The sequence below is a fragment of the Garra rufa genome, chromosome 9 (assembly GCF_049309525.1).
Source record: "Garra rufa chromosome 9, GarRuf1.0, whole genome shotgun sequence".
Lineage (NCBI taxonomy): Eukaryota > Metazoa > Chordata > Actinopteri > Cypriniformes > Cyprinidae > Garra > Garra rufa.
Genome location: NC_133369.1, coordinates 30,512,038 through 30,537,428, shown reverse-complemented (window position 1 = coordinate 30,537,428; position 25,391 = coordinate 30,512,038). Strand labels below are relative to the sequence as shown.

Below are 25,391 nucleotides of genomic sequence, written 5' to 3'. Positions count from 1 at the left end.
ATCCCTAAGATACCCAGTAACTCTTTGATGAGCCTGCTCTCAAAATCTCGCCCTTGGTCGGAATGTATCCGGGCAGGCAGACCATAGTGCACAAAAAATTTGTCCACCAAGATTTTGGCTACAGTCAATGCTTTCTGGTCTCTTGCTGGATACGCTTGGGCGTAGCGGGTGAAATGATCTGTAATAACCAGAACATTACAAATCCCCTTAGAGTCAGGCTCAATGGAAAGGAAGTCAATGCAAACTAGGTCCATCGGCCCACTACTGGTGATATGACTCAGGTAAGCAGACCTTTGGGGTAATGTTTTCCTTGCAATACATCGTCCACAGTTTTTGATGTACTGTTCCACATCTGTGCTCATTCGCGGCCAGTAGAAACGATTTCTACATAGTTCTGTGGTTTTCTCAATTCCAAGATGGCCAGACTCATCATGAAGAGAATGCAATACTTGAGGTTTGTATTTTTCTGGTAGGACTAACTGTTGAATCTCTTTTCCACAGGAGCTCTTAGTAATTCTGTATAAGAGATTATAACGAATGACTAATTTGTTTCCCTGTTGTCTCAACAACATTTCAGAAGGAGATGAATTCTTGGTAACTGAAAGTACTTTGCCCTTTTCTTCTTGTCTCACGGGTCCAATAACGGAGTCTTGCTCTTGAGCCAGTCGCAAGTCTAAGTTGGATAACTGCACCTTATGTTCCAGTTCCAAATGTATGGGGCAAACATATGCAGAGGGGATACCGTCTGAAGGAAACCCTAACTGCTCCACTAGCCTACCACAGGATTCTTCAGAAGAATGGGTATCTGCAAGTTTACAGATAGCTCTTACCCCTGACCTTGGGATGTCAATCCATTCAGCTGTCACATCAATGGACGCCGGATACCTTGACAGCATGTCAGCATCAGTATTGTGACGACTAGGTTTGTACTGAAGATCAAAATCGTACGTGGCTAGGGCAGCCAACCACCTATGACCTGTGGCATTCAGTTTTGCACTTGTTAACAAGTATGTCAAAGGGTTGTTATCCGTTTTGACTGTGAACTTTGCACCGTACAAATAGTCATGAAACTTGTCGACTATTGCCCATTTTAACGCCAGAAACTCCAATTGGTGTATTGGGTATCGCTGCTCAGCTGCATTCAATTTTCGGCTTGCATATGCTACTGGCCTTAACCCCTCTGGGTATTCCTGGTTAAGCACAGCACCCAGTCCACTCAAGCTCGCGTCCACATGTAATATATACGGCTTAGCTGGGTCTGCATATGCAAGCACGGGAGCATGGGTAAGGCAATGAATGATGTGATGGAATGCCTCGGTGCACATCTGATCCCATCTTTCACCAAATGGCTCAGATTCCCGGTAGTATGTTCCCTTTGGTAAAGTTTTGCATTGCCCCTTCACAGGAGGATACCCTTTGGTTAACTCAGTTAATGGTCTTACGATAGCTGAGTAATTTTTTATGAATCTACGGTAGAACCCGCAAAATCCAAGAAAAGATCTCAAAGACTTCAAATCAGTGGGCATTTTCCAATTCATGACAGCCTTCACCTTTTCTGGATCTGGAGCCACCCCCGCAGCAGATACAATATGCCCCACATACTTTACTTTCGGCTGACAAAATTGACATTTGCCAATGGACACTTTTAGACCATACTCTTGTAGTCTGTCGAGTACTTTCAACAGCCTCTCCTCGTGTTCTTCTAACGTTCGTCCAAAGACAATAATGTCATCCAAGTACACAATAACTTGGAGGAGATGCATGTCTCCCACAGCCTTTTCCATCAATCTTTGGAATGTGGCTGGAGCCCCAGCCACACCCTGGGGCATACGTTCAAATTGGTAGAAGCCTAGAGGACAAATGAAGGCTGTCTTTTCTTTGTCCTCTTCAGCCATTTCGATTTGGTAATACCCACTGCGCAAGTCTAAGACAGAAAACCACTTACTCCCTGACAAACAGTCTAAAGCGTCCTCTATCCTTGGGGTGGTATACTGGTCTGGTATGGTTCTGGTGTTCAGAGTCCGATAGTCAATACACATTCGAATGGCTCCATTCTTTTTCCTGGCAATGACTATTGGTGATGCATACGGACTTCTGGATTCGGTTATGACACCGGCTGCTAGCAAATCTTTCAAATGTTGCCTGACATCCTCAATATCTGCAGGTGCAATTCTTCTTGACCGTTCCCGAAAGGGTCGGTAATCATTTAGTCTTATGGTATGTTTCACATCTTTAGCTCTCCCCACATCCCATTCGGTTACAGAAAACACCCTTCCTCGCTCAGACAACTTCTCTCTCAGCCTAGCTTTCCAGTTGGTTGGAATAGGAGAATCACCAAACTTAAAGAGTTTTGGATCTAACGTTTTGGAAGCAGTCTGCACTCCCTGTGCTACCGTGACCATAGCAGTGGGGCATACATTAGCAATCACAGTTCCTGCAGGTATGGTGATTTCTCGGGAGGTGTCATTGCACACTAGCAGTCTGAAACCATCCACATTCATGTCAGAAGAATGGAGAACTGTAGGGGGAATAAGAATTCCAGCTGGAAGTTGGATGTCCTCTGATGTTTCAAGGAGGAAAATTTCTTTTCCCAGTTGTTTCTTCATTTCTACCTTGCATACTGCATACCTCTCACCTCTCAACGGTATGGTTAACCCTCCTGGTCCAGTCCACACTATTTGACCCTCATCTAGTTCAACGCCCCCCACATCGGCTTTAACATGTGGTGCATGTGGCTTAAGCACTTCTGACTGAATTCTCAACAAGTAGGCTTGATTTGAAGCACCTGAGTTTGAGCTGAGTGCAGTTAATCTCTGAAAGAAATTAGCATTAGTTCCAATAATGACCGGAAATTGCAGAGCACCCTGTGGTTCTGGGCAAACCAATGCTAGGACAGAAACAGACTCTGCTTCACCCGTGAATGTGGAAGGAAAGGAGAAGTCTACCACTATATAGCCCTTATACGGGTAACTTGATTCACTCAGTCCCCAAATGGACAATCCAGCAAGCGGCTGAATTGGAACTTGGGACAGATATTGGGAATACCATCCTTCAAAGACAATAGTGACCTGCGACCCACTATCAAGAAGGGCTGTACATGGGCATCCATTCACTCCTACCGGAATGGTAGTGACAGGACCCACTAGTCCTTTGGGAAGAGAATTGGCTTTACTGTTGGCAATTGAACTCTGATCAAAAGAACAATTGAGACTATTTGCAGAGACATTATCTCCAGTTGATTTGCTTCTCTCAGATTTAGCCTGACGAAGAGAACGCACTAGCTTCTGTATCACTAGTGTATGATTTTCTGGGGCTTTACACTTGGTCGCAATGTGCCCGTTCTCTCCGCAACGATAGCAGAAGAAATCTTCTCGAGTCACTGAAGATGTTCTCTGGTTTGGAAACTGAAATGGCTTTGGATTTGACATATACTGTGGAGATTGCTTAGCAGAGCTCACATGCATCACTGACAGATGCTCTTGCAACTTCTGAACTTGGTTTTTTTAACAGTTGCAACTCAGACTCTTTCTGGGTTTCAACCTTTCTCTTAACCTGTTGGTCTCTAGACTCCACTCTCAAGGATGCAACAGGTTTTTTCCCAGAATCATCTCCCAAACGAGATCTCAACTCTTTTATTTCATCACGTAACTGTTTTACCACAGAAGAGTTCATTGTGTCATCAGATTTCAGATGTATGGCCTTTACTGAAGTTTTGATCTTATGACGGGCAGCTTCATTTTCTTCAGCTTCTTTAATTTCATTCAGTAATGCTAGGAAATTTGGAGGGTTTTCTTTCCTCTCCCTTAGTCTCAACTGCAGCAGCATGAGATCTGCTTCAACAGCTCCTCGGATCAGTTGTTCAATCCTCACCCGGTCCATTAACTGTGGTGTCAGCCCTCCTCTTTGAACCACTTTAGCTAAGGATTTCTCTATTCGCCTCAGAAAATCAGACAGTGCCTCTCCCTGTGACTGTCTAAGAAGATGGAAAGCAAAGTAGAGATCCTCCCCAGATTCAAATGTTCCAAAAGTGTTCTCCAAAGCATCCAGATATTGTGAGGCACTAGCATCAGGACTGGAAAACCGAACAGCCTTCACAATGTCCAACGCTGGGCCTTTTAAACATTCCATTACTCGTCTTTTTTTTTTTCCTTTTCAGAACATTCGCACTCAGCAGTCATCAACCTGGCTTGTTCCATCCAGTTTTCTAAACTTTCTTCTCCGGTTGGTGTGGGGACAGTACCCGAGAAAGTGCGTAATCGACGGTATGCACTAGCATCCCCTAATGGTTTAGAAGTCTTCTCTAATAGTTCTCCCACGGCACGGATTATAGATTCTGGAGAACCAGCACTTGGGCTAGGTTGAGTGAATAGAGCTTGCAAATCAGACAACGACTTTCCCTCCTCACTTAGAAACTTAGACAATTTCTGGGAGAAATCTGAAACAGACCCAGCTGCTGAAGCCACTACTACTTTCCATGTCTCCTCCCCCTGAACAGGTACTAATTCAGGGGGGGTATGAGCCGGATCGGTGGCTTCTCTGCATTCACAAAGAACCAAACTAGTGTTTGGAGTTGGTCCTACTCTGGAATCTCTCATATGAACCCTACCAAATGCTTTTACAGCCTGTGCTGTTTCTTCTATAAATGCCACATCAGTGTTAGCAGGCACTCCTATTAACAGTAGGCCATGCTTCTCATCAATGTTCACTTCTTTACACCATTTAGACAATTCAGCAAGAAGAACTGGATCCCGTCCAAATGCTATGCTTGGAGCTCAGGTAAGTAATTGTCAAGTTACTTAAATAATCTCAATTATATATTTAACTTTTGTTTTCTAGGGTCAGCTGATCACAAGAAGGAAGCTATCCCGGACGAGCCCCCATAAATGTGTAGCACCCCCTGCCTTCTTCTCCAAGGGGTGCTGCACCCAGATTCTAATGATATGTCTCCCGACCTAACTTATCTACTTCCTTCCTGTTTCCCCAATTATCACTTTGCTTAGGTGATATACTACTTAGTAATCTTTCTGATAATTTGGTAAATATAAGTCACTGAAGACAAGCTATTAACAATTATCAAAGGATTTATTTACCAAGAGAAAATGAAATTTAAGAAAGAGAATAAAATATGGATTAAATGAAATACAACAATATGTATTGTCTTTTTTAAACAAAACACCTTTAGATCTTCTCAGATCAGCAGTTTGATATCTTATCCTCCAACAACAAAAGGTGCACAAATAATACTTAGTTGGTATCAGTAAGAAATAAACCTTCACTTATAAATTACTGCACTAAATACCGTCAAGATGCAAATACTCAACAGAAATTAAATGAACAAACCAAATAGTAATTGTGTAATGTGGGCCCACACACTCACTTTCAGTTTCAATTTCAATAATCCCAACCCGTTGCAGGCCTGTATCGTTGCTTGAGAATGGTGTGGCCGTTTAAACCAACAAATGGCCTCTTCGCTCTGAAGAGCTAAAAAAATAAACGTGAGTACCTGTGGTCTGATTGCGTCAACGCACGTGCTGTCCGCTGATCCCGTCGGAACTCCGTATTCGTCTGTCGTTTCACCCGCGGCTCGCTGAATGACAACAAATCCCGCGACGCCAGAGGAATTCTAAATCGCGGGGGGATTTAGAACGCTATCTGATTTCTCCATCCTGTATTCTTGCTCCTCGGTTCATTAGGAAGCTGTGATCTCTCATCACACGAAAGTCTCTTACTCTCCGTCAGAGAAAAAGGTGATTACAGCGCGAGTAGCAGCCGAAAACAAACGTAAGTCCGTCTATACTCTTTGTTTTAAAGTACACAAACGGCACGAAATAACAGAAAACTTTCTTTACCACTTTCTATTTGCGGAAGATGTAAAAAAAAACACATAATCAGCGGTTATTTCCGTCTTTCTTTCTGAAACACGGCAGAGAGAAATCTGCGACATCACTTTCGATCTCCTTCTCCTCTTTTTTTTCCCTTTCCAATCAGAGATCTTAATACCTGCACAGGGGCGGGAGTAGGCAAAATACTGACCAATCGCAAATAAAAGAACATACACACTGGCCAAAAGCAAGTGCATCTCACATAATCATTTACCGTAATCAGTGTAATCTTAGTGCAGACGAAATGCCATTCAATGATATGACTACATAGCATTTATGACTTTTATAATTTCAGAAGTACACATGTGAGAGATTTTAAATAACCTAGCCAGGCTACATATTGGTCTTAAGTAATATTCAAATTTTCTGAGATACTGGATTTGGGGTTTTCATTAGTTGTCAGTTATAATCATCAAAATTAAAAGAAATAAACACTTGAAATATATCAGTCTGTGTGGAATGAATGTATACATTATACAAGTTTCATTTCTTGAATGGAATTAGTGAAATAAATCAACTTTTTGAAGATATTCTAATTATATGACCAGCACCTGTATATGAATAATTGTTTTGTAGTGATCAGATTTTAGTTTAGATTTTGAGAATAATTAATATTTGATAACTAAAAATCCAATTGGCTGATTAACAAAAGTTAGAAAATCTTAGAAGACTAGTCTAAGATCTCATGCTATTTAGTTAAGAGTCTGGCTACATTCCTTTGTACACCAGGCTGTCCTAGAGCTAAACAAGATCCATGTAAAATGAAAGCTCCAGCTTTCCTGATTATATTGTATGTTTTTTGTAAATTGTGTTTTGTCTGTTTGTAAAGAGTGTCAACATACCGTTACGCAAGAAAATTTTCAGATTCGTCTGACAATAAAAGTCATATCATATCATACACAAGATTATTTTAATTCTTTCACAATGTAAACCAGTTATACATAGAGGCTGTTACTGAAGCATAATGCTGGGTACAAAGTTGTCACGTTACATTGATGTAGGGAGAATGCAGGAGTCATCAAATATCTTAAACAGTCTTTATTAAAAGAAAACACAGGGTAATAGTCCAACATATAGGAGAAAGTAAACACACATAACCTACAAGTAGGCTGGACGAAGAACTAAGGAACAGACAGGAACTAAAATAGACAGGATAATTACAAACACAAACTAAACAAGAACAGGAAAGTGACCAAATAAGGAAACAGGAACTAATATGGGGGCAAAACAGGACCAAAACACTAACAAGCACTGAAAGGGGCATCCCATGCCGTAACATATTCACGGGGGAGGTGTGGTGGGTGACCTGGAGGCTGGTACAAGCCGATCATGGTACAAGCTATGGCGGAACAGGGAACTCAGGGGGCCATGGTGCATGGTGCAGGGATAACGTCCCTTTCTGGGCTGGATGTGGAAGCAGGAGCACTCTCTGGGCTGGTCTTGGGAACATGAGCCCTCTCTGGGCTGGTCTTGGTAACATGAGCCTTCTCTGGGCTGGTCGTGGGATCAGAAGCCCTCTTCTGGCTTGACGGGGAGACAGGTGCCCTCTCAGGGCTTAACTTGGGGACAGAGTCTCTCACTCTACCTGGCTGGGGATCAGGAGCTTTCTCTGGGCAGAACATGGGAATAGTAGCCCTCTCTGGGCTTGACTTGGGAACAGTAGCTCTCACCAGGCTGAATACGGGAACAGGAGCCCTCACCGGGCTGAACATTCCGGCAGACTTGACTTGGAGCGGCCAGCGGGCTTGACTGTGGAGCGGCCGGCGCGCTTGACTTTGGAAGCGGCTGGGGGGCTTAACTTGAATGCGGCTGGTAGTTCTGGGCAGGCGGCGAGGAGACAGGATCCGCTGAGGGACCAAACCAGGTCGATGTAATAGGGCAGAGTCCACCTGGACCCGGTCAGTGGCATCCGTTTCACGATCCCCTCATCCAGACCACCCCAGAAACAGTCCACAAGAGTCCACTGGTCAAGGGTAGTTTGCTGAGAGCAGGTGAAGAATTTGCAGATGTACTCCTCCAGGGGACGTCCATCTTGGTAAACTGAACATAATCACTTGAGGGGATCCATTGGAAAAACAAAAGAAAAGAAAACAGTGAGTAAACAATGGAAAAAACAAAACGTAGGGTAGATTGCTGCTCAATTTGTATTTGGTCCGGTCCTCTATCACTTTACGTTGATGCAGGGAGAACATAGGAGTCATCAAATATCTAATAACTGTCTTTAATAAATGAAACCACAGGGAAATAGTTCAACATCGAGGAGAAAGCAAACACACATAACCTACAAGTAAACCAAACGAAGAACTAAAGAACAGACAGGAACTAATAAACTGTCTAATAAACTAATAAAAGGACCAAAACACTTACAAAAGTGTCATTTCAGATTTAATTTAAGCTCAATCAGTTTTATGAGAAATACAGTGACCTTGTTTCATTTACATGAAATTTTCATAGAAGATAAATTAAATGTAAGTAATGTAAAATATAAAACATAATTTGTATTAACAAACCCCATCTGGTTAGATACAAAGATGGAAAACTTTAGTCAGTGTTACATATGTAAAAAAATCTCAGAAAACTGAAAATATTACATTTAAATAACTAGAATGATATCAACATTTAAATGGGTTTTCCTGCTGAATAATGGACTAGTGCACAAACAAGACAAAAAGTTACAAATGTATAAAGCACATACCATATTTTTTACCTAATATTTTAATTAACTATTTTTCTTGTCCTTTTGTAGGTTGGTCATCTGTAATCTCACGGATCTGTGCTGTGAAAGTTTGTCTTTAGCTCTACAGTCATCAAACTCCTGTCTGAGAGAGCTGGACCTGAGTAACAATGACCTGCAGGATTCAGGAGCAAAGCTGCTCTCTACTGGACTGAAGAGTACACAGTGTCAACTGAACATACTAAGGTATTTAAAAACACAAAATGACTGATCAAGCTAAACATGTCCTTATCATTCATTCTCTATTAGACTTATTGGGTGTTTACAATGTCTCAGCAGACCCCTTGCTGTATTTTCTTTAATCGTTTACTTAAAATACATGTTAGGATTTTAAATGATTTTAAATTATTATTAACTGATACTGATACTAATGCATAGCGAGTGTTTTATAATGGATGCTCACCAAAGAAGCATGTTTTGGAGAAGTTTGTGATACTGATACTGAAAAGTGCAGTTAAAAGTTCAAAGAGGCATAGTAGAGTAAGACAAGAGAAAAAACATATGGGATGAGGAAAAACATTGTAATTAAATGAAATACACAGGTTGCTGTGTGAAGTCCAAAAATGTGATATGGTCTGTTGCTGTGTGTTTGTAGATTGTCTGGCTGTAAGGTGACCGAGAAAGGCTGTAATTATGTGTCTTCAGCTCTGAGTTCAAACCCCTCACACCTGAGAGAGCTGGATCTAAGCTACAATCACCCAGGAGAATCAGGAGCCAAGCTGCTCTGTAATACACTGAACAATCCAAACTGTGCACTGGAAAATCTTAAGTATGTTGAACAGGGAGCACTGCTGTTTGTATGTGTGTATGTCCATGTTCTTGAATATGTGGTTTAGAAGGACACAAATGTTTTATCATTTTCGTCAGCAATTTTTTTTTTTACCAAACTCTGACAAAAATCTATTAATATGTTGTCAACGAATAAAAATTACACAAAAATAGGAATGATTTGGGAAAAGATCCAGTGAGAACTAATCTCCTGCGTGGTAGAGAGGTTAGATGTGGACATTTAAACTGTAACATACTACCTAGTGAGACATTTATTCAAGTCCTGGTATTGAATTCAGAATCAAATCGTCCGTCTTGGTGAGTATTCACATAAACACACTTAGTTACATCTTAAGTGAATGGTTGGGAGAGTATCAGATGTGCATCAATACATTGGATCTGTGCATTCCGTCTTAAAAGGACAGCAGTCTAATTAAGAGCTGTTGTCTGTGTCATTAGTGTTAATCAAACAACAAAAGAAGCAAGTTGTTTTAAAGAATGCATATTATATATTAGTATATTATATATATTTTAGTATTTGATTGAAAAGAAGACCATGTTCTTGTTTCTTTATGAGAAGTGTTTTTATTTATTTTTAAGATAATGACGTGTCACAGCAGTTAAATCTGTCTATATTTCATGTTCAAATCGTAGTATCATTCATATCAAGTTAATAGATGTTTTCTCCAGGAAAAAAAAAAAAAAATATATATATATATATGGAAACAAGTGTCTGTGTTTATTAATTGAACCAGATGTGCAGAATGTGACTCTGTGTATGTTTTACAGTGTGGATCATGGAGGGGAGCTGAGGATTACAACAGGACTGCAGAAATGTATGGCCACACAGAAACACAAACATATACCTTCAGTGACTGTTGCTGTTTTGTAAATGTTCTCTCTTTTTGTGTTCAGATGCCTGTGATCTCACATTAGATCCAAACACAGCAAACTGCCATCTAATTCTTTCTGATGAGAAGAGAAATGTGACATATGTTGAAGAAATTCAGTCATACCCTGATCACGCAGAGAGATTTGATGGATGGCCTCAGGTTCTCTCTAGAGAGAGTCTGTCTGGACGCTGTTACTGGGAGGCTGAATGGAGCGGTTATGCTGTTACATCAGTGGCATATAAAGGAATCTGCAGAAAAGGATGGAATGAATTCTCTGAGTTTGGATATAATAGGAACAACAGAAATTCCTGGAGTCTGATCTGTTCTGACACTTTTATTGCCTGTCATGATAATAAGGAAACTGTCATACGTGTCCCTTCATGCTCCTCTAAGAGAATAGGAGTGTATGTGGACTTGTCGGCTGGTACTCTGTCCTTCTACAGTGTCTCTAACACACTCACACACTTGCACACATTCACTTCCACATTCACTGAGCCTCTTTATGCTGGATTTGGGGTTTATCGTTCAAACTCCTCAGTGGCTCTGTGTGACATTGAAAAGCCTCACACACACACATCTGACTGAAGTAAACTGAAGTAAATGTGAAGGCCTGTTTATCTTCACACAAAAGCTGATTTATCGTTCACATAATTAATTTTAATGTATTTTTTGTATTATATAATGTGTCTAACATTATGACATTGATGTCATATTTATGTGGTGTAATGGAACTGTCTCCTCATTTGTCATTTACACGTTTTTTTCTCTAGATAAAAATGAACAAAGAAGTTTATGATTAGCAATGATTAGTTTAATTTAACAGTATCTGAAGCAATTACCTCATAGGGAAATATGTTTAAATATTTCTGAATAAAAATCAGCTGTAAGAATGAACTTTTCCTGGCCACAAATTTGTTTTGTTTTTTACTGTATACAGTACTACTCATAGTAAGTCAAGTTCAGATTATTTAAGATAGTAGTTCTCAACTCAGTACTTGGGGAGTGTCTCAGATATGAGAGGCATATCCTACCATCATTCTCTATTTTTCCATTAATACTCAACGCACACGCTCACACATACACCCTGGCTACAATCAACTGTATTTTTATCTAGATTTTTGTAAATGAAGCTAATTTGTAACAACATTTCAACATAACATTCTGAAGAAGTGCTGTTGAAGCTGTGAAACAATACATATATATGTATATATATGAGAATGTGAATGTCAAATTATTGTTTTATTGAATTTTAATGTTACAAATTAAGAAGAATGTTGGTACTATTAATGTGTATGTTTATATAATGACCTGTCATGTCCTGATTTGAGGTGTCATAATTCTGTTAATTCCGTACCAAAGAAGTGGCTATGTATAAATGTTTGTATGTATGTATGTGTGTGTATATATGTTGTTCGGTGTTGCATTAAAGGGGACCATTTTAAAGTTTTAAAATGAATGTGTCTGCAGTGAGTAAACGATCATCATATAATAATAAAAATAATAATTGAAAATAAGGGTAACACTTTATTTTGATGGTCCCTTTTGAACATTCTGTTGATACTAAGTAACGTTGCACCTACATGTCAACTAACTCTCATTATACTGTTAGTAGGCTGTCTACTTAATATCTGCTAACTCTATTGTGATGGTCTCCCAACAGACATTATACTGACTATAAGTAACTTATAGTCAAGTACGTCAATTTACTCTAACCTTTACCCTACCACTCTACTAATACTCTACTAACACTCAAATGAGAGTTAATAGATACTTATAAGAATTTGTAAAGGGACCATCAAAATAAAGTGAAACCATCAAGTCAAGATTATTTATACAGCGCTTTTTACAATACAAGTTGTGTCAAAGCAACCTTATAGTATTAAAATAGCACAATAGTGTGTCAATAATGTTCCAATAAAGTTCCATGTTGCATCAAAGTCAAATTGCAGAGGACTCGTCTGGTTCCCATGGCCTTGCCCCAGTGGCCGTTTAGATTAGGAGTTTTTTACTGATGATCAGTCTCTGGGGCTCATCTAGTTGACATGGTATCCACTGACATCCACTGACATCTCTGGGTGCTGATCCACCATCTGGGCTGGGTACGGACTGGATCCGGGGGACTGCAGTGACCGTCTAATCTGGATACATGATCTGGTGGCTACGGTGACCTCGGAATAAGAAAGAAAGATACTAATATTAATGTAGATGCCATTCTTCTTCTGATGCAACGAGAACATCAGGTGTTATGGGAAAGTGTTCCCGGTTCTGGTTGACCTAATTTATGCAGCCTAACAATCAGTGTTAGGTGCAGTGTTGACAGAACTGGGCTAATATGGTCATACTTTCTGGTTCTAGTAAGAACTCTAGCTGCTGCATTTTGGACCAGCTGGAGTTTGCTTATTTAGCGTGCAGAACAACCGCCCAATAAAGCATTAAAAAATCTATCCTTCATGAATGGTCATGAATGCATGAGTTAACTTTTCTGCATTTGACATCGAAAGCATTGGTCGTAATTTCAATATATTTTTTAGATGGAAAAATGTGGTTTTGCAAATGTTAGAAATGTGGCTTTTGAAGGAAAGATTGCTATCGAATAGGACACCCAGGTTCCTAACTGATGACGAGGAATTGACAAAGCAGCCATTAAGTATTAGACAGTATTTGAAGTTATTATATGTGGAGGTTTTAGGTCCAATAATTAACACCTCTGTTTTTTTTCCCCCCAGAATTTAGCAATAAGAAATTACTCGCCATCCAATTTTTTATGTCAACTATGCATTCTGCTTTTCATCAGTTTTTCAAATTGGTATGTTTCGCTGAGCCGCGAAGAAATATAAAGCTGAGTATCATCAGCATAACAGTGAAAGCTAACACCTTGTTTCCTGATGATACCTCCAAAGGGTAACATATAAAGCGTAAAAATTAATGGCCCTAGTACTGAGCCTTGAGGTACTCCATACTGCACTTGTGATTGATGTGATACCTAGTCATTCACTGCTTGTAACACCAGGCCAGCAGAGGGAGTCCTTACTCACTCTGACTGTTGCTGCTCCCTCTGCTGCCTCGTTGGTTACTTCCTGTTTGGTGGGCATAAAAGGCAGCCATTACCAAACAGACATCGTGAAGTATTGTTTTGCTTTTGCGGACTCTACCAAGCGTTTCCTTGTTTTCCATTGCCTTGTTTCATTGTTTTCTTGCCATTGCCATGTTTTGTTTTGTTTGTTAGTCATAGTCATAGTCATAGTCATAGTCATAGTCACAGTCATAGTCTAGCCTAGCCTTGATTCATAGTTTTGTTTTATTTGGACTGCCCACTTGGATTTTGACCCTCGCCTGTATTTCTGGATTACGCCTTTGTCTCATCACGGATATAATTGTTTGCTGTTGTTCGACCTTGCCTGTCTTGACCACGATCTGCCTAATAAAGCCTGCAGTTGGATCTTATACGCTGTCGTTGAGTCCTGCTTGTTACAGAATACTTTGCCTCCCGAAGATCCAGCGGCTTTCCTAACACAGATCACCATGGATGCAGCATCACGCCTCTTTTGCCTTCGTCAAGGTAACCGTTGTATAGAGGAATATGTTGAGAAATTTTGTGGACTGTGCCATTTAGTTGGTTTTAATGATGTTGCCCTAAAAGGCATTTTTCGTAATGGACAGGGACAGTTTAACCCTTTCAGTGGTGAGTTTAAAATATTCTAGTGGACCCCCGAGAGTGAGTTTTTTTTAAGCGACCGTTATTTTAGAACGTTCGTCCTTATTGTTTCCATGGTGACGCGTCATGCTTGTCACGTGACACAACACAGCCACAATAACACTGTATGACAGATAGATCGCTTTAATTTTGTTTTTCCTTTTTTATCCAGAATACTCACACACTTGCTTACCATGCCATGAACTATCTAATATTCCGATTCACAAATATGTGTGAATTAGTATGATTTGTCGTTTAAAACCCTATGTAAATGATGTGGATCGTGATTTGAAACGTGAGATGGGCGCGGCCATGTTTGTTCGCGCTGCAGTTCAGAGAGTCCTGTCAGCCGCGTTTACATCACGTACATTCATCCGTTTCTCCCGAAATACATGCAAGTAAGTGGCTGGTGAATTAGAAGAGGAATAGAGTGAACCTTTTAGTTACTTTGCCTATGTGTATGTGATAGAAATAACACATCGGCAAATTATATTTGAATAGATGGTTATTTGCTGCTTCCATAGACCTATGTGTGTATTTTACAAACTCTTAATGTCTCGTTTTACTAGTACTTATGTGTATTTAAATGTCTGAAACCTAAAATAAGCGTTATGTGGTTAAAAACACTGCATAGTTGTGATTATATGACAAGTGCAGAGCTCCGCTGTCTCTGGCTCAGCGCCAGCCATCGCGCCAAAGCGCAGTTTGAATTTGTCAGCTGCGTGACGCCACCGAACGTTCTAAATCCCATATGTGGGACCGTACTCCCAGGGGCACAGAAATTAGAATCCCATATGTGGGACCGTACTGCTCAAATGGTTAAACGAATTAATGCCCAACAGCAAGGGCCCTGCAACCCTTGAGGAGTATATAGACTTTGCTCTGTTCCTGGCTGGTTCACATTTTACTGTGGGGGTTGTGGAAGAGGAGCCCCACAATCCCACAGTACCCCTCACTCATCACCCTGCTCCCTTTATGTCTACAAAGCTACAGCCTGCTCATGTCATGTCTGCTGCTTCAAAGCCTCTTTACGTCACATCTACTAAACCACAACCCACTCTCATCATCTCTCTCTCATCTGTCAAGCCACAGCCTGCTCATGCCATGCCTGCCACTCCAGGGCCTTCTCACGCCAAACCTGCCGTCCCAGGGCCTTCTCACGCCAAGCCTGCCGCTCCAGGGCCTTCTCACGCCAAGCCTGCCGCTCCAGGGCCTTCTCATGCCAAGCCTGCCGCTCCAGAGCCTGCTCACGCCAAGCCTGCTGCTCCAGGTCCTGCTCACGCCATGCCTGCCGTCCCAAAGCCTGTTCACAAGATGGCCGCCATCCCAAAGCCTGCAAAGCCAAGTCACGTCACAGCTGAGGCTCATGTGACAGGTCAAGCCGCAGCTGCTCCAGCAAAGTCAAGCCACGTCGCAGCTGTTCCCGCTAAGTCAAGCCAAGCCACAGCGGTTCCTTCAAAGCCAAGTCAAGTCACAGCTGTTCCCTCAAAGCCAAGTCAAGTCACAGCTGTTCCAGCTAAACCAAGTCAAGTCACAGCTGTTCCCCCAAAGCCAAGTCAAGTAACAGCTGCTCACTCTAAGCCAATTCAAGCCACAGCTGCTTGTCCAACATTAAGTCAAGTCACAGCCATCCCTTCAAAGCCAAGTCAAGTCACAAACGTTCCTCCGACATCAAGTCAAGTGATGCCTGATCCTCCGGTGTCAGGTCAAGTCAGGGCTACACTTTCAGTGCCAAGACAAGATACAGCTGTTGTTCTTCATGAATCAAGCCAAGATACAGCTGTTCTTCTCCATGAGTCAAGCCAAGATACAGCTGTTGTTCTCCATGAATCAAGCCAAGATACAGCTGTTGTTCTCCATGAATCAAGCCAAGATACAGCTGTTGTTCTTCATGAATCAAGCCAAGATACAGCTGTTGTTCTCCATGAGTCAAGCCAAGATACAGCTGTGCCCCACAAGTCAAGCCAAGTCACAGCTGTGCCCCATGAGTCAAGCCAAGTCGCAGCTATTGTTCCTGAATCAAATCAAGTTACAGCTGGGTTGTCTATGTTAAGCCAAACCACAGCTGATTTCCATGAGCCAAGTCAAGTTACAGTTGATCTTCATGAGCCAAGCCAAGTTACAGCAGATCTTCATGAGCCAAGTCAAGTTGCTGCTGTTGTCACTGAGCCAAGCCAAGCCACAGTTGATCTTCATGAGCCAAGCCAAGTTGCTGCTCTTATTCCAGAGCAAAGTCACGTCTTGCCCGAGCGTCCAGAGCCAAGTCACGTCTCGCCCGAGCGTCCAGAGCCAAGTCATGTCTCGTCTGACCTGCCAGAGCCACGCCATGTCTCGTCTGACCTGCCAGAGCCACGCCATGTCTCGTCTGACCTGCCAGAGCCATGCCATGTCTCGTTTGACCTGCCAGAGCCATGCCATGTCTCGTCTGATCTGCCAGAGCCATGCCATGTCTTGATTGCCAGTGTAATGGACCCTCCTCTAATGTCAGTGCGGGCTGCAGGCATACCAAAAGAGCCGATGCTCCCAAGCCAAGCAAGCCACGCAGAGCTGGCGCTCCCAAGCCTCACACCTTCCAGCCCGGTGGGCATCCCATTAACCACTACACTGCCTGTGATGGCCATCGCCATTTTAAGTGTGTGGGCTGCACACTGCATTCCAGAGGCCTCATCTGTCCATGAGTCTGTTCACGAGTCTGCTCCAGAGGCCTCGTCTGTCCATGAGTCTGTCCACGAGTCTGTACCAGAGGCCTCTCCTGTCCAAGAGTTTGTGCCAATACCTCCTGAGGTGTCAGCATGCTCTGTAGAACCTCCTAAAGAGGTGGCGTCCACCCATGAACTCACTACCATGTCTGACCATGAGTCTGCGCCAATGCCCCCGGAGGTGGTAGCTCCGGCTGCAGAACCTCCTATGGGGGCGGCATCCAATCACAAACACACTGCTCTGCTGTGCTGGTCATCTGCTTCACTGTGGATACCTGCATGGTGGGGATCTTGGCTCCCTGATCCACCATGGCCTCCTGAACTGTTTGCTCTGCCATGGCTACCCAAGCTCCCTGATCCACCATGGACTCCTGAATTTCCTGCTCTGCCATGGCTACCCAAGCTCCCTGATCCACCATGGCCTCCTGAACTGTTTGCTCTGCCAGGGCCACCCAAGCTCTCTGATCAGCCATGGCTTATTGAACTGTCTGCAACACCAAGGCTTCCTGCTCTGCCTGCTCCGCCATGGCTCCCTGATCTGCCTGCACCGCCAAGGCTCCCTGCTCTGCCTGCACCGCCAAGGCTCCCTGCTCTGCCTGCTCTGCCTTGGTGGGCCAGGTCAGGGCCTGGACCTTGAAGCAGAGGCAGACAGTGGGGCACTGGAGGACCTGAGCCATGGAGCAGTGGGGTTCTGTAACGCCAGGCCAGCAGAGGGAGTCCTTACTCACTCTGACTGTTGCTGCTCCCTCTGCTGCCTCGTTGGTTACTTCCTGCTTGGTGGGCATAAAAGGCAGCCATTACCAAACAGACATCGTGAAGTATTGTTTTGCTGTTGCGGACTCTACCAAGCGTTTCCTTGTTTTCCATTGCCTTGTTTCATTGTTTTCTTGCCATTGCCATGTTTTGTTTTGTTTGTTAGTCATAGTCATAGTCATAGTCACAGTCATAGTCATAGTCTAGCCTAGCCTTGATTCATAGTTTTGTTTTATTTGTTACTTTGCACTGCCCACTTGGATTTTGACCCTCACCTGTATTTCTGGATTACGCCTTTGTCTCGTCACGGATATAATTGCTTGCTGTTGTTCGACCTTGCCTGTCTTGACCACGATCTGCCTAATAAAGTCTGCAATTGGATCTTATATGTTGTCGTCGAGTCCTGCTTGTTACACTGCTATGAATTGATGCTACTCAGATAAGTATGATTTGAACCATGCCAATGCACTAGCACTAATGCCAACATAATTTTCAAGTCTATTTAAAAGAATATTGTGGTCAATAGTATCAAACGCAGCACTAAGATCCAGTAGCACTAATAGAGAGATGCAACCACGATTGGATGACAGGAAAAGGTCATTTGTAACTCTAATAAGAGCAGTCTCAGTACTAATACGGTCTAAAACCTGACTGGAAATCCTCACAGATACCATTTTTCTCCAAGAAGGAACACAGTTGTGAGGAAACGACCTTTTCTAGTATCTTTGACAGAAAAGGGAGATTTTAAATTTGGTCTGTAATTATTTAATTTGTTGGGATCAAGTCACTGTATTGAATACATACCTAGGGTTATGTTTGTTTTCTTCTAAGAAAGATGAAAAATAATCAAATCTAGCAGTTTTTAATGCTTTTCTATAGAATAAGTTACATTCACACCAAGCTGTATGAAAAACCTAGTTTTGTTTTCTTCCAGCTGCGTTACATTTCCGGTGCTGTTCTCTTCAGGGTGTGAGTGTGCTCGTTGTACCACAGTGTTGAACTGTTTTCCTTAATCTTCGTTAAGCGGAAAGGAGCAACCTTGCTGTGGTGTGGTCATGCACCCAGATAATACATCAGAAGATTACTGGGGGCAGAATTTGAAATTGCCAACTCCAGTATGTTCTCCCTGGAATGTGTGGGGACATCAACATGTGGTTGAAAGTTAAGGCAGTACAATAGTTGCAGAAACGCAGCTGTAAAATGGCAGGAGGGGGTATCTATACGAATATTAAAATCTATAAGTATCTATAAGCAGAGGTGGTGCAAAGTGTTATAAGAAGGTCATGCTTATCTGAGATAAGCACTGAGTTTAGTTCAGGGGGTCTGTAGATGAGGAGTATTGTCATGGAAACGAGGTGTTTACATTTACAGTAAATGCAAGGCATTCAGTGCTGAGTAGACTGATGGCATGTTTGTGTTATGCACATATATCCTTGTCCATAATGTGGTCTTGTATTTTAAATTTCTATTTTGAGCATTAATGGTGTACAGAATTTCTGTAGAGGCCAAAATACTCTGGAATCCACCCCATGTTTTCTGTCCTGCTTGATGTGCAGCTATCTTGCAGTGCTTCCCACAGCACATTTCACCAAGTTCTCTGCATCCCCAATAGTGTACAGGAAAGTGCCACTTGCTGAAATCTCAGGACACAATCTGTGTTGTTGTTAAAGCCCAGCTCTGATGAGTTTTATAAGTAACTGTAATTACAGTTTAATTACACATTTCTTCTCAGTAACTGTAACAGATTACAGTTACATTTATTTTGTAATTAAAATACATAATGCCATTACATGTAACTAGTTGCTCCCCAACACTGCAGGACTTCTTGTCCAACATCAGAGCCTGACCTCACAAATACTCTACTGCATTAATGGGCAAAAATCACAGCAAAAGCACTCCAAAGTTTAGTAGAAAGCATTCACATATAAGTAACTGTTATGGCTGTTAAAGGGGGGAACAACTCCACATTAATAAATCATACAGTTGTGTTTTTGTCTTTCTTTACTCCCTATAACTCTTATTTTGATAATATTTCTGCTCCATAAATACTATTCCCTACTTATATATCTAGCTATGTTTTTTCTCTCTCCAGTTTTTCTTAAGTGTTGTTGTTGTTGTTGTTGTTGTTGTTTGCCCAACAAGAAAAATATTATTAAAATTATCAATAAGCAGCAGAATGTCAATCCAAGTGCTACAATGACCAGTGTATTATCTTTATTATTGATTTTACTCTTTACTGAATACAACGGAATTAATTTTGTCAATAGGCCAATAAGACCATACAATACAATATGACAACCAAGACAATATGACCATGGTGCAAGAATATTGTACAATTCAAAATCCTATATGTTCACCCCCATGAATTGATTTTTTTTTTATGAAAATGTATTAAAAAAACATTACTATTCAATATATTGGAAAAAGATGTATTAGGAATAATTACTATGATCTATATAAAACAGTTCATTTTACTTAAAATATCTATACAGTTCAATTTAAAATGAACAAGAGTTTTTTAATCAAAAAAATGAAATAGCTTTTACAAGAAAACAGAAATCAGAAATGAAATCTCCTAATATTCAGTGAAACCATTGCTATGCTAAAGTAAAATAAGATTCCAAAATTAAACTAAAATTAAATAAGGGTTACAATAATTTATCACTAAAATTGAAATTTAAGATATTGCTAAGAGTAATATATCATATAATGACACATTCTACAAGCACTACTAAATTTACACATTACAACCACCACAGAATTAGTAATGTATATATGTAGTTGTATAATACATCTACGATGCTAATTTACACCCATTTATAATGGATGAAGCCTTGGCCTGGAAGAGAGGTCATCAGGTGGTCTCCAGCCTTCACTGGGTGTTTCGACCCTTAACCACAACACCCTCCAGTTGGCGGGTCAGCAGTGACTGGCCAGGTCACTGCCCCTCTCCTCCAGGCTTCCAGCTTGTGCCCTCCCTCTTGTGCCAGAGCCAACAGGAGGCTCTCTCTGCCGCTTCTCCCAGCCTACGAACGGCTGCTTTCCTCAAGTGGCCTCTCAGTCCAACCTTTGTCATCAGATTCCACACAGATTGAGCTGGGAATCCTCGACAGCCGACTTCCACCGTCATCAGCCATGTTATCCACCCCTTGTCCCGGCAGTCTTGGACAAGTTGCTGGTATTTGCCATTTTTTCTCTCTGCAGCTTCCTCACAACCCTCCTCCCACGGTACCGTCAGCTCCACCAAGATGATCTTCTTTCCCTCTAAAGACCACATAATGATGTCGGGCCTTAGAGTTGTGGATAGTACCGCCTCAGGGAAGTGGAGTCTCCTCCCGAGGTCAACCTCCATTTCCCATCCCTGGGCTGACTGCAGGAGATTCTGCCTGGCTTGGCTGCGGACGACAGGTCTTTGGCCCTCTTTCACGAAGGCGATGGTGCTCAGCAGTGGTCTTGCTTTGGCTGGTTGTCTCTTCCCCCTTTCCTTCTCCAGGATGTCTGCGAGCACTGCCAACACCTTGTCATGGCGCCACCTGTACCTCCCCTGTGTCAATGCGATCTTACACCCGGACAGAATGTGCGCCATTGTCCCTTTTCCACCACACAACCTGCACATTGGGTCCTCCCTCCTCCCCCACCTGTGCAAATTAACTGGGGTTGGCAAGGTGTCATACACTGCTCTGAGTAGAAAGGATATACGGAAGGGCTCCAGCCGCCACAGTTCACTCCATGTGATTGTTCTCTTGGGGAGGTTCCACCTCGTCCAGGCGCCTTGAGTTGCGAGCTCGATGGATTTTGCTCTTCTCCCGTCTTCCTCAAGGTTTCGGACTTCATCCAGAGTCATAGTTCTCTTCTCCCTAGGGCTAGACTTTGACCACTGTTGGAAATGGGCTGTTCCTAGACCCTGTCTTCCAGTACAAGGGTTTCCAATGATTTCTTTGGTCCTAAGAGAACATTCTGCCAGGTTAATTGCAGTGCTGGCGGCCCACTTACGGCCAGATCTTGTTCTAACTCCTGCTTCCCTGGTGAGTTGGTCTTGAGAGTCCCTATATGTCAAGGACAGTCTGCACTTGGCGACTTTAAACTCCTCCACCACTGATGACAGGGGAAGCTGGAGCTGGCCTGACCTTATGTAAAGCCCCAGGGATGTAAAGCTTGGGGGTATTCCCAACCATCTTCTAAGGTGCTTGTTGAACTTCCTCTCCATTTCTTCAACAGTTGATAGAAGCACCTCATATACAGTGAGAAGCCACATAAGTCTCGGAAGCAGGCCATGTTGGTAGATCCAGCACTTGTATTTTCCAGGCAGGCCAGACTTATCAATCTTCCTCAGCCATTCTTCAACTTGTTTTCCAGTGTTGGAGATGCTGTTCTTGTCTGACAGGGAATCATCATACCACTTTCCAAGGCATCTAATCGGGTTCCCCTGGATGTTCGGTATCACTTCCCCTTGTATAAGTAGCTTGAACCTTTCAGTTGCTTTGCCCTTTTGGATCACCAGGCTCCTTGATTTCTTGGGCTTAAAGACCATCTTTGCCCAAGTGGCCATGCGATCCAGTTCTGCCAGGACCCATCTTGCCTGCACGTGAGTTGGTGTTATCACAGTAAGATCATCCATGAATGCCCTGATTACTGGCTGTTGACATCCCGCTGTGGTCTTCGGCCCTTTTGACTTTGTACTTGCTGCAGAGATGATCAGGTTCATTCCCATGATGAACAAGATAGGAGAGATTGTGCATCCTGTCACTATCCCCTTCTCCACTGGCTGCCACTTTGTTGTAAACTTGGCGGACTGGAATCGTAGCTTGATGTCTCTCAGGTAACTTGTGATCATGCCCTGGATATTATGCGGGATGTGATAATAGTCCAAAGCTACTTGGATCAAGTTATGGGGAATAGATCCATATGCATTTGCAAAGTCAAGCCAGACAACTGTTAGACTGCCTTTCTTTTCCTTCGCTTCTTGGATAAGTTGGCTGAGGACCCCTGTATGCTCCAAACACCCGGAGAAACCTTTGACACCGCCCTTCTGAATAGAGGTGTCAATATATCCATTCAGGGTCATGTAAGCACTCATTCTCTTCGCAAGTACAGCAAAGAAAATCTTTCCCTCCACACTAAGTAGGGATATAGTTCGGAACTGGCTGATCTGTGTGGATCCCTGTTCTTTGGGCACAAAGCACCCTTCTGCCCTTCTCCAGCTTATTGGAATGGTTCCCTTGGCCCAAATCACCCGCATAAGCTTCCACAGCCTTCGTAGAAGCTTAGGGCATTTTTTATATACTTTATACGGTATACCGCTGGGACCTGGAGCAGAAGATGATCTTGCGTGCTTGACTACCTCTTGAACCTCTCTCCATGATGGACACTCTGTGCTGAGGGATGTGGTAGGTGGATCGATGTTAATCAGCCCATGATTCCCTTTCAGGGCAACGTCTCTTGTAGGATCACTGAAAGCCTCCTCAACAGACTGCTCCACCTCCTCTTTGGAACTTGTTAGAGTCCCAGACCTCGCCTCCCCCAGAAGTGATTTAGTGAAGCGGTAGGGGTCCTTTATAAACTGGGCTCGTGCAGCTTCCTGCTTCTTCCGCCTCTGTTTAAACCTCTCTGCTCTTCTTGTTCTAATGAGCTGCTCACGGAGGCTAGCTGTCAGCTCTTTTATTCCTTCCTTTTCTTCTGTGCTTGCTAGTTTGAATTGCTTCCTCAGTGTTTTGATCTCCTTCCTAAGCTGTTTGATCTTTCTTTCTCTTCTGTTGTCCTGCTTTTCTGGTCTTGCTTTATTCTCTCTCCTTGGTACTGTTCCAAACCTTTCCTTTGCCACATTGTAGGCGATGGCTGTTAGTAAATCCACCTTCCGTTCCACTGATCCTGCTTGAACCGCTCCAAGGACTTTGTCCAGATCTTCATCTAACATGGACCACTCCTTCCCATCACTCATTTTTGGCCACTTGATTCTTTCCTTCGTTGGCTGGGGTTGACTTTCTGGAATGGCGTTGGAGGTTCTCCTTATGTGATCTTGGGGGATTGCCAGCACTGAGAGATCTCTAGGACTATGGTGTGCTTCCTGCCTAGGATTCTCCTGCGTCTCACCAGACGGTTCGTCTGAGCGGTGTGCATGCATCCGTCCTCGTCCACACGCTGACTTGCTCTGATGTATTTTGAGCCCTCTTACGCCCTTGCAGATCCTTCCACAACTACATTTCAACTCTGGTGCCTCCTCAGTCAAGGTAGTTTGTCTTAGCCTTCTCTGCGTCTGTATTACTGTCCTTGTCGTAGCCATTGAATCTGTCCTGGTGAGCCTCTCATCCTCCCCCCCTCTCGGGAGACTCTGGGGGTATTTCTCATTTGTTGATTCTGTAGCTTGCTTGGTGCCCTCTTACGAGTGCTGCAACAGGGGTTGCTGGCCCCTGTTACCCCGCCAGACTTTCCTGGAGGTCAGCTGTCTCTCCAGCGTCACCGACCTTCCTCGGTTGCCATCCAGACTTTCCTGGAAGTCACTGGTTGCCCAGAGAGTTTAGTTGTATAATACATCTACGATGCTAATTTACACCCATTTATAATGGATGAAGCCTTGGCCTGGAAGAGAGGTCATCAGGTGGTCTCCAGCCTTCACTGGGTGTTTCGACCCTTAACCACAACACCCTCCAGTTGGCGGGTCAGCAGTGACTGGCCAGGTCACTGCCCCTCTCCTCCAGGCTTCCAGCTTGTGCCCTCCCTCTTGTGCCAGAGCCAACAGGAGGCTCTCTCTGCCGCTTCTCCCAGCCTACGAACGGCTGCTTTCCTCAAGTGGCCTCTCAGTCCAACCTTTGTCATCAGATTCCACACAGATTGAGCTGGGAATCCTCGACAGCCGACTTCCACCGTCATCAGCCATGTTATCCACCCCTTGTCCCGGCAGTCTTGGACAAGTTGCTGGTATTTGCCATTTTTTCTCTCTGCAGCTTCCTCACAACCCTCCTCCCACGGTACCGTCAGCTCCACCAAGATGATCTTCTTTCCCTCTAAAGACCACATAATGATGTCGGGCCTTAGAGTTGTGGATAGTACCGCCTCAGGGAAGTGGAGTCTCCTCCCGAGGTCAACCTCCATTTCCCATCCCTGGGCTGACTGCAGGAGATTCTGCCTGGCTTGGCTGCGGACGACAGGTCTTTGGCCCTCTTTCACGAAGGCGATGGTGCTCAGCAGTGGTCTTGCTTTGGCTGGTTGTCTCTTCCCCCTTTCCTTCTCCAGGATGTCTGCGAGCACTGCCAACACCTTGTCATGGCGCCACCTGTACCTCCCCTGTGTCAATGCGATCTTACACCCGGACAGAATGTGCGCCATTGTCCCTTTTCCACCACACAACCTGCAAATTGGGTCCTCCCTCCTCCCCCACCTGTGCAAATTAACTGGGGTTGGCAAGGTGTATATGTTTAAATTAAATTAAATTAAATTGAAAGGTCATGGTTTGTTTGTAATTGTGTGAAAAACATTTCCATCTTGCTGAACTTTCCATGCCACTCTTGTGTCCTTTTCTATCCCACTTTCTTTCAGCTTCTGTTTTACCTAAGGAATAGAATCAGCCTAATTAGTTGTAACAAATATGTTAGTAAATGCACTGTAGGTACTTAACTACTGCTGATGGTGAGCCTCATGATATTTCATTTGCAATTTTGTTACTCAAGTGAATTTTTAACTAAATCTAAAATCAGTATTGCATATTTAGCCTAAATTAGGCTTTTCATAGTTGTAATGTGATGTGATTCACTAATACTCTCAAAAAAAAAAAAGTCTTGGGACATAAATGTGTACTGCATTTGTGGAATGTGCCAACTAAAGTTAAGTGATTAGCCGTTTCAACACAAAAAAGTTTAATACTTACCCATTGTAAAATAGTCTCCGTCACTGCAGGGTCATTTAGATTCTGACTAGATTTTACCTTCAGTCTTACAATTTGTTGTTTTGTACCTGTTAGAAAATTGCAAGCAC

General features: G+C 43.0%; 2 protein-coding genes across 2 annotated transcripts in view; one reads left to right on the top strand and one right to left on the bottom strand.

The window, feature by feature from the left end:
* LOC141343223 (NACHT, LRR and PYD domains-containing protein 3) overlaps nt 1–10,862 on the top strand; it is a 29,225-nt gene extending 18,363 nt beyond the window's left edge. Inside the window, exons 8-11 of the mRNA XM_073847824.1 lie at nt 8,629–8,802; nt 9,212–9,385; nt 10,174–10,220; nt 10,300–10,862. Coding sequence (XP_073703925.1) covers nt 8,629–8,802; nt 9,212–9,385; nt 10,174–10,220; nt 10,300–10,862 — 958 coding nt within the window. The remainder of the gene's footprint in view (nt 1–8,628; nt 8,803–9,211; nt 9,386–10,173; nt 10,221–10,299) is intronic.
* Nucleotides 10,863–20,361: 9,499 nt separating this feature from the next.
* Nucleotides 20,362–23,544, bottom strand: LOC141343222 (uncharacterized). Its single transcript, XM_073847823.1, has one exon. It carries the CDS (start codon nt 23,542–23,544, stop codon nt 20,362–20,364), a length of 3,183 nt encoding a protein of 1,060 aa, XP_073703924.1.
* Nucleotides 23,545–25,391: the final 1,847 nt, after the last annotated feature.

Bases quoted from the DNA above. Each gene is read 5' to 3' on its own strand.
- LOC141343222 (XM_073847823.1), bottom strand. From the start codon at position 23,544: ATGCATGCACACCGCTCAGACGAACCGTCTGGTGAGACGCAGGAGAAT.